Source organism: Parambassis ranga, chromosome 9 (genome assembly GCF_900634625.1).
Source record: "Parambassis ranga chromosome 9, fParRan2.1, whole genome shotgun sequence".
NCBI classification, from domain to species: Eukaryota; Metazoa; Chordata; class Actinopteri; family Ambassidae; genus Parambassis; species Parambassis ranga.
This window is the reverse complement of record NC_041030.1, coordinates 1607251-1617296: the sequence shown is the minus strand read 5'-3', so window position 1 is coordinate 1617296 and position 10046 is coordinate 1607251. Positions and strand designations below refer to the sequence as shown.

The 10046-nt window shown below is 42.5% G+C and overlaps 1 protein-coding gene across 1 annotated transcript; it reads left to right on the top strand.

Annotated features, from left to right (window-relative positions):
- The first annotated feature begins 2448 nt into the window (after positions 1-2448).
- rflna (refilin A) lies at positions 2449-7910 on the top strand. The gene is made up of 4 exons (XM_028414972.1): positions 2449-2710; positions 2806-3159; positions 6615-6724; positions 6860-7910. The coding sequence occupies exons 2-4, from the start codon at positions 2941-2943 to the stop codon at positions 7191-7193; spliced, it is 663 nt and encodes a 220-aa protein (XP_028270773.1). The 5' UTR covers positions 2449-2710; positions 2806-2940; the 3' UTR covers positions 7194-7910.
- The last annotated feature ends 2136 nt before the right edge of the window (positions 7911-10046 follow it).

Here is a 10046-nt window from a genome sequence, read left to right as displayed (position 1 = left end):
TTCAAAACCTCTGTTAAAATATTGTGTCATGCTATGTTAGACTTTAAAATGTTATCATTTGTTTGAACTGGTCCTTTAATGTGTACAGCAGAACAGATGTGTGGACAGACCATCCCAAAATAAAATTCTAGTATGGTCACTCTGGTCGCTGTCAGAGCTTTCTGGGTTCTCCCTCACTGTGGCTGCAATTGAGCAACACTTTCCCCCTCGGCATTCTCTCAGACATGCCTTCTCCCACAAACATGTTCATCATCTGTGTCCCAGTGTCTTATAGCTAATCTGTACCAGATCTGCACACTAATCCTCTGAATGCCTGAGGATCAACATGATGGGCTCTTAAAGACGGACATGATGACACAAAAACACACCTGATGCGGGAACGCCAGTAAAACTGAGCTTGGCGGCATCCTGCTGTGGCTTCCAAACAATAACACAGAGGAGGGAAAACAATTCTAAGCAAACAAGGTTACAGCTGCACAAGCTTAACAGGCATGCCATTAAGTATATCTTCCAGACAACAAAGGCAAACACAGAGTTATCTCTGTTTTTGGAGAACTGAACACACACAAAACATCATGCATGATTTCCTGGCAATCTATGGTAATCACCATGGAGAGCTGGTGGACCATCAAAGATACAATCAACCACTTGAGACACACAGTCGGTTCTCTGCAGCTCTGCACCAACTCTTATTTGTGCTCTGATTTCCCTTTTGGCAGAGCTGCTGTTAGTAAGAGCAACAGTATGAACAGAGATGTGGAGGGAACCTTCAACAAGGCTTCAATTCTTTCTGCTCTGCCTGCTCTGATGACTGCTGTCTGCTCGGCTGTTCACTCAGGTCTGCTTTGTCTGCTCGGGCTGTGTGTGTGCATGTGTGTGTGCATGTGTGTGTCTTCTTAGTAACTGGTGGATGAAGTGTTCCCACCCGTCTCCACCCAGTCCTGAAATATACCAGGCAGTTACAAACACACAAAGGCACACATACTCACAGATCTTATGAAAAATAACCAAAGTAATCCTTCAATAATAAGATGATAATAATCCCTTAACTGTCTGGATCAACAAAGGAAAGGAGGATTTCTTCACTTTAATAACAGGTATTGGAGGAGTGCATCAGACTAACTTTAGATAACTACTTGATAAAATTATTGGTACTAAACTTTCCTGGCTTCTGTAAAAAGTTAATAATACAAATGCACATACTATTCGTCGTTACGCAGATGATGCAGTTTTGAACTTCTCAGATTCATATTATGAAATAGTTTGCCTTTAATAATATACTGTCATACCTTTGCTGGGTTCATTGCTGTGTCCTGCCTGATGCACAAGTTTTGAAGTGTTTCTAGGCTGCATCTCCTTCCTTATTGGCTCTGCTGTTGCCAGGACTTCCTTCTTGATTGCAGTCTTGTGGGATCCTAAGTGACTATAGTGACCAGTGCTGATATGTGTTCTGATGCCATTAGAAAGGATCGCATGTCTGTCTAAAATGTTTTCGTTTTTTTTCTTGTTTTCTTACTAACCATCCTCCTCTTTCATTCATTAGATCTTTATGTCATTTTCCAAATCTGCAGTTGACTCAAAACGGATTCAAAATCAGACAATCGAATTGATTCCACAATAAGCCTACACCATCCAGCCTTACACTCAGGCAACAGCCAATATATCGCGTATCAATCATAAGCCAGTCAACAACAGACAAACAGACGTGGAAATAATAACAATACGTTAAAATGGTAAAAAAGACAACAATCTTTAAGGATAATAAAAATTTGATTAAAGCTATCCAAATTTAACAACATAGCTGAAAGAATTTGGAGTAGCGATTCAATATTCTAGTAGGTGCATAGTAAGTGCAGCCTGAAGGCATTAACACAAACTCGGGGTGTAGGGGCTGACCTATGTCTTCCAGAGAAGTCATGGCACAACTCTACAAGCAGCTCCAGCCCAGTAACATCTTTTGTCTTTTTGATCTGCATGTAATTCATGTTTTTATGCCCTGATGTTAATAACCTCTGCAGTCTGTTGCTATGCATGTCTGTGCTCTGACCTTGACCCCATTTCTGCTTTCAGCTCCCAGGGTCCAAATTTATGATCCAAAGTTGTACTTTTACAAAACACTCTTCATAAATTCATATTTTCAAGTAGCTGTCAAGGTTTTTAGTGAACAAATCACAATATGAGGAAACACATGGTAATGATATAGCTCACAAAATCCTCAGTACTAATTAATTAGAATTGATATTATCACCTTGAAATGAATGTGTTGTGTCCCCAGCTTTTCGTCAAAGGTGCATCAACACACCCTCAGCCAAACTGTAGCCTACTGTGCAGCAGGAGAGACGAGGACGTGCTCGCCCCTGTCGGTTGTACATGGAAGTGAACCAGATCAAGAGGGCTGGACTGGATCCAGGTGCGAAAAAAAGCCTGGCAGGATCATTAAGAGGGAGCTCTCCAGTGGAGAGCGCGCACACACAGAACGTACACACACTCAGACACACGGCAGAGCAGAGCGGAGGAGCTCTCAGATCGGTGCCAGACGCGCGGTCTACTTTTGTTTGTTTGTGTGAGAGATTTATATAGTTTTTTTTGTTTTGCCTTTAAATTAATAATAGATAGTGAAGTCTAGCTTGAGGTTTTATATTAGACTATTTTAGATTCATTCAGTTTTTAGTGGAATATCTTTCTGGATTAACGTGGATACGACGCGCAGGTACAGTACGGTTGATCGCATTGTGTGGATCGTACACGGAGTGTGGACAATGCTTTTTAATGCCATTTCCTGATTTTCCTCTTCTCTACTTGCAGTATCCTTCTTGAAAAGGTTTGTGCAGGATTGTTTCTTCCCGACGCAGGAGCGCGCAGCAGCTCGGAGCGCTCTGAGAAGAAAAACTTGTCCGACTTTGTCTGGAGTGTTTTTTATTTAATTGAGCTGTCCCAGAAATGGTGGGGCACCTACATTTACAAGCGATGGATGATAGCCTGAAAGGAAAGAACCGGGAAGGACTACTCGACAGTCCGGATTCGGGGTTACCCCCAAGTCCAAGTCCGCCCTTTTGCTCACTCTCTCCGGGTCTGATCGAGTCGCGCTCCGGCAGCTGCTCGACGCCCGTCGAAAGTCATCATGGATATTATAGAAAGGAAAGCAAAGAAGGCAAACTGGTAAGAAACACGCTGATGTATTTATTTTATGATTGGAAACAATTCAGTAATCTGAAAGCAGAGACCGGGTCTGTTTTATGTCCGCAATAATTCAGCACTCAGTCGCTTCATTGACACAATGAATTAAAGGATAAAAGACTTAATGGCCAAATAATGAGGCTGCTGTGAGAGGAGCTGCAAGTCTGAGAGCATTTTGCCCAGAAACAGATTTCACATCAGTCCCCTTTACACAACATCTGGAAGCTCTCTCTCGCTCTCTCTCTCTCTCGCTCACTTATAGTCTTAGAATTCCCTAGTTGCAAACTTTTGATGTTGCGCTCATGCTGAAGATGCTACTGGACCTCAGAAATGCCACCTTTTCAGTCTGGTGCATCAGCAGCAGGAGCCCTAGGTACATGATGGCACAGGAGTCAGTGCAGAGCCCAGCTGGGGTCCCTCTCAGGGATCCAGGGGCTCACAGAGAGATGGCAGAGCAGTATGTGAGTGCAAGTTGTGCAAACTGCAGTAACAGCTCCAACACAGACACTAAAATGATCAGGGTTTACATGTTGAGCCGGCATGAAGAATCTTGTGTAAATATTTGTATTTGAACACTTATAGAAAACCTTAGAAGTATATCCAGTGTGTTGAAACCAGATTAAATACAGATGTAGTTACTTCCCCATGTGACAGTCCCTCTACCTTAATTTGAACTTGGCTGGTCACAACTTTAGTTAATTCTCTGTTTTTGAACATTAAGGCTGTAAAATCAAAAGCTGAGAAGTATCAAGGTTCTATTCAAGAGTCCTCAAAACAAGAATGACAACAGAAGACATCAGTGTCTTGCTGTGTGTGTACCTGGACCTATTTATTTGGTTGTGTATGTGTATTCTAATCATCAGTGCACAGCCCATTGGTGTACTGTAGCTTGATTCAGCCTCACCCTCACATCCTCCTAAGCAGAACACAGAGACTATGATATTTCATCAGTCAGTGCACCTTAACATGAAAACTGAGAAACTGTGATTTATGGAAATGGATGTCTTTCTGATGCATGTCACTGACCTCTGTGTCTCACATGATGGGGCTGTTATTAAGAATCATTTCCAGGTCACTCCCAGTTTCAGAAGCTCTAAGAACATGCCTGCACAGGTCGTAGTGGCTTTTAAAGTGTCTGGAGGAGGCCTCAGAAATGCAGCGCTGCATCCTGGGAGTTGCGTGACATTAGTTTGCAAAAAAAGAAAAGAGGCAGAGACATATCCTCTAATCCTGTGGAAGTACAGATTAGTAGAAGGTCTCTGCTTTGTGGCTTCCCTTTAAAAGATCAGTGCTGATAGTTGGTGCATGTGTTTGTTATTCAGTGTAAAAGAACAATCAAGTTCTATTTTGAGTTGGAGGGGCTTGTGAGATGCTTGCAGTCCATTGCATAAGTGTTTGATGACCTCTCACTTCTAAATTAAACAGGGTTTAAAGAGAGCTCAGACAGCCTGTCGGTTTTTAAACCTGGTTCAAATTTTTGCAGATGCAGGATAATTATTCTTATACATGCATGTTTTTCCACATGGAGATGTGATAGGAGTGGATAAGGTTGTGTTGCAGCTTAAGGAGGTGGATTAGGCAGGAGGCAGATCTCATGACTTCTTCTAAATCTGCCTCACAGTGTGATGCTGATGCTCACACAGGAAGTGCAGTTGTAAATCTGTGTTTGGGTTGGCGTTTGCCTCTGCAGCTCTGCATTGTGCATTGTGTGGGTTGCAGACTGTTTCTTCTGAACAGAAATTGTGCTTCCAAGAGAAGAGGGTCTAACTTTATGCAGCATGCCCTAGGATACGTTGTCTGGAGGCACTCTTTCCCCTCCATTCCCCCATGTTTGCTTTGCAGACGCTGCCAGAACACACCGTGGAGAAATACCTGGAATGTTCTCCATGCCGGAGTGCAGAGGAAAGACAATCGCACACACCCGTAGAGTGTTTCCAGGTCATGGTGGAAAATAAACGGCCTGCACATGAACTTCCTTCAGGCCTGTGTCGCAGTTTAAGCAGCTGTGTGGGTTCAGTGCAGATAGTGTGTGTTGATGATGGTAGGCTGTAGGTAAGATGAGCTTCACACAGTGATCTGCGCTGCCCTTGGCCCGTTCTTGCTCGTCCCCTGCAGTGGTATGTGCAGTCTGACCGCAGCATGTGACAGCCTCCCCTCTGTAATGTGAGAGGCGCAGGAGTTTTGTCAGACTGGACAGTGTATACACACCTCCGGTAGGAGCACGTAGGATCATTGTTTCTGATTGGTGCAGCTCAGAGTTCAAGGGTCACAAGTAGACCAGATCACTAAGCGTAGTGTGGTTGACATGTTTCATCAGAAGTTTATCTGGTATCAGCACCCATCTGCTCTGGTGAACTGCTTGAATTTGACCCTATGAATTAGTCCCTCTGTTCACTCAGTCCTGTGGGTTCCTGTGTGAGTGAGGTTATTATTGCATCTTTAGTTTTTTTTTTAAAAAGATGCAAAAAATGGCCATTTGTGAGAGATGAAACAATAATAAACAGATTAATCAGCTTGAAAAATAATGATCAGAGGCAGCCTGAGAACCCTTCACTGGGAAGTACAAGCTTAGTGGTGGAGTGGATAGATTTGCTTTGGACATTGGAGCATTTTCCATGTCAGAAATAATCACAGTGTGTGTGCAAGCGCTTGTATAGCCGTCTTTGTGAGGACAACTTTTAGTGCTGGACTGATGAAGTGAGGACATTTTGGTCAGTCCTCACTGTTTATACCCTTTTAAATGACTATTAGAGGGTTAAGACTTGAAAAAAAAGGATAGAATTAGGTTTAGGGACTAAGAAATTCTTTAATAATGTCCTGTGCTGGACATTTGAAAAGTGGAAATCAAAGGCAAGGCACAGCTCCCAGTTCTATTATTACCCACCATATTGATTCTATGTCATTCTATGTGGTTCTTTTATGTGTATTTCTGACTTTCTTCCTACTAATAACTAGAATATTTTTTTAACTGGCTTAGATCTGTTTCTGTTATGTGTTGTCTTCAGCAACTTACTATGTTATCGAAGTGAATTCAGCTCCAACATCTGCAAGTTTATTTTCAGCCACACACAGGGCTGTGTCTGGTCACACGTCTATAGCCACCATGAACTGCAGTGAAAGCTTGTGAGAAAGAGATTTACCACGAACACTTCATCTGGCTGGACCCACACTATGTAATTATCTGAATTAAAACGGGCATGCCTGCTGCCATTCTTGTGTTGTTGTAGCATCAACGAGGCTTGTTCTCAGGAGGATGAAGGATTGTGTTTTTTCCTGGGGAGGGTGGGGACAGCAAGCTGTTTTAATGTGGGATTTTTCTTACTATTCTAATTCAACTGGAATTCCTTGAATGGACACGTCGGCAGGCCCGAAACAGTTCAGGAGTTCATGGATGTGTTTTTTTGGTGAGATTGTGATTCCTGTGTTTCTCTGCACAGCTGCCCTACCTGCTGCTGAACTCCACAGGGACAGACCCAAAGACCCGCATGCACCCTGTGTTCTTTGGAGAGAGCATTGAGGTCAACCCCAGACCAGAGCAGGAAATCAAGTAAGGGAACCCTGATGTGTGTTTTTATTCAGCGTCATGCTGTAGCTGTCTTTATGTTGATCAACGTTCTGTTGTCAGCGCTGCCCCCTAGTGATCACTTTGAGGTATTCTAAATAGTCACCTTGTCCGTTTCAGGTGTAACTCTGAGGTCAAGTACGACTCCGACAAGCATTACCGGGACCGGGTGTTCTGTGCTCCAGTTCCCACGGCGACCTCCTTCAGTGAGACAGTGGTGGCGGTGCGGAACTGCACCTGGAAGAGCTACAAGACCCAGGTATACCTGGAACCACGGCAGAGGCCCATCAGCTACCAGAGCACCACCATCATCTACCCGAAACATGCCAAGAACACTTACCGCACCACGCTCAACTACAATGCCACCGGCTCCCGCCGCTGGTTTGTGTCCACGGTGCAGCTGGAGTCGAGCGAGGACACAAGTCCCTGTATCATCTACACAGAGGATCTGTAGAGCTACCTGTATTTTTACTTTGGGGGACAAGGAACTTAAAAAAGGTCTCTGTGAAAAGGGAAATACTTCTGGAGCCCCTACAGACTCTTTATTGTCCATGGAGGAAACCCTGGAGAGCCTTCAGTGACATTTTACCTGAGATTGTTTAGATTTTTAAAGAGGAGGGGTTGGTCTTCTAGCAGCTTAAAGCTGCACTTCAGCGGTTAATGTCTTATTTAATTGGTGGCTCTCCTTCAGGCTGGATGGTAACCTCAGTGATCAGATTGTGTACATTAATGTGTTGCAGCTCTTACTGATGCAAAGCTTTTAATTCAAGTATTGCACTCTTCTTTTATGTACCACAGTTCTCTCTGAGGACTCAGCATTGCATCTGAAAATTTGGACCAAAGGTAGTTTATCCTCATGTGGATTTTATTCATTCAAAGAACGTGTTTAATTAAGAGAGGTAAGACTGAATAGTTGGTTTTTGTTTTGAGAGTATCTAAAAAAAGTGAGAAATATAAAGAGTGGACTTTTTCAGTAACTGTTGTGTGTTGAATGTGAACCGCTTTTAGTAAACAGGTTCTTGGGAGATGCTGAAGGGCTGCAGAGCAAAAATCAAAGGGAGAAAAAAAGACCTGCATTATTTATTGAGAGTTTAAAGGTAGGGTAGGAGATTTCATTCTGATGCACTTTTTGTTAAATTAGTGTAACTTCTCTTTACAATCCAATAGCAACCGATTAGTTCGGCAGTTTCGCTTTAAAACGAAGAATATGAATCATCTGTGGAAGCTATAAAACACTAACAACATCAGCCAATCCTCCGGGTGGACCCTGTAGGAGTATTGGCTGGTTGTCACTCTCTTCCTGCTCTGTGCACCAGAGAGGTACGTGCATGATGGCCGAACTCACAGACCACAGCTCGTCATCAGGTAATGCGCGTCCATGTGATTGGGAGGCGTGGCTTCAGGGTGAGCTCCGAGAGAAAGAGGCGTGTGTTTACTTTCAAAATCTGGCTGACTCTCACTGAGTTTTCAAAATCTCCTACCCTACCTTTAACACTCCAGTGATCTGCTTCTTTAGCACTGTATAGGACCACATCAGCTGTAGTAAAGATGGACTCTCAGAACATTTTAGAATTTGAGTCCCTGCCCACACAAACACAGAGAAATATGTACACGTTCTGTATTTAAGTACTGAAATATGGACCTCATGTTATGTGTTCCTGGTGAGGATGGGCTGTTTTTTTTGTTTTTTTACTTGCTTTGATGCTTTATGTAAAGTTATTCACACAAACAAGTGCCAAAATGGAGGGAAGTATAGCCAGCTGCTACTTCACAATTTCCAACACAAACAGCTGTTTGTAAACCCAAGGGTGTGCACGATGAACCTTGTGATCAAACACCATCAAATTTTAGGGATGCTAGTAAAGACTCTTGTAATAAAATGCATGAAGTCACAGCAGCATCACAACAGAAAGGAGCAGGCTTCATTTGAGGGTGACATCACTTCATAGTTGTGTCAGATTGTGGCCTAAGAAGGATTTCATGTTAGAGAATCATTGTGAATCTCCTCTGTAACCACCGACATGTTGGAAGTGGAGCAGTGACACAAGATTTTTTCCTGACCTCTTTTATTTCTCTTATCTCTCTCTCTATCTATCTATCTATATAGATAGATATATATTGAGATTATTGACCATGGCAAATATTGAAACTTCTTAGGTATCAGTTTTATTGATTGCAAATGTGTATTGCTGATTTTTCAGTTGAGGTAGCTGGAAATAACCTTCAGAAAGGGAAGGAGGGCAGGAAGCTGAGACTGGTGTTAATAAAGTAAGAAGAGTAAATCACAAAATACAGAGAAGATTCTCTGGAGATGGATTTTTTTTATACAATTACGATGGGGATGGGGATGAGGATGAGGATGTGGTCGATGGTCTGTGAAGTGTCGAAGAGGATGATGACAGAAGGTTTTTGTGTTTTCTAACACTTGATTTTGTTACTGTAAAATATTTCCTGTTGTATATGTGGCATCAAGGCACTTCATAATTCTCTTTATATTTTTGTACGTCAGTCATTTTTCCTGTTCTGAACAAAAGAATATAATTTTAAAAAAAGATGTATATCCTAATTGAATTAAAAAAAATCCCCAAACCTAATTGCATTGTGTGGAGAACATTATTTACTGAGCAAATTCAGCAAATATGCTGCATAAAAATAAAACTTATGAAAATAAAAATGTTCATTTCAAAGAAATGAAATTGAAAAAAGTTATACTTAGTAGAGAGTTTTTTTTAATGTCCCTGTTTGTGGCTTTCAGTTCCTGAGGCCTTCCCTTACAGCACCGACTGTAAATGAAGGTGCCAGTCATGTTGTATGTGTGTATCCTTTACAGGCTTTAAATATCAGAGTGCAACTAAAATAACAGCAGCTCCCGTGGCCAGTGCTGGCACGGGGCTTTGGATCAGTGCCTCCGGGTCTCCACAGCAGCTCACATCGCTCAGCGCCTCATCCGTCTCCCTCTCTCTCCCTTACTCACTCTCTCTCCAGTGTCGGATAAACCCGTGGTGCCTCCCGATGGCAAGGCGGCAAACACGCCACTATTTCACATCTACACAGGCCTCATATGTCAGAAAGGGGTTTTGGTTTCTGTGGATAATTAAAAAAAAAATCAGATTTAAGGTGTGAAATTTGAGGATTATATGCCTCTTTTCTAAATTATATGACACATCATGTTGAAGTAAAAGCTTCAACTTGATAGATGGAGCAAATAACAAGTGCAGGTCTGAACACTAACTCAGCAACTTTCTGAGCAGTAAATCAAGGAAAGTACACTTGAGCTCAGTAAATGTTTTTTTACTGCTGCAGAATC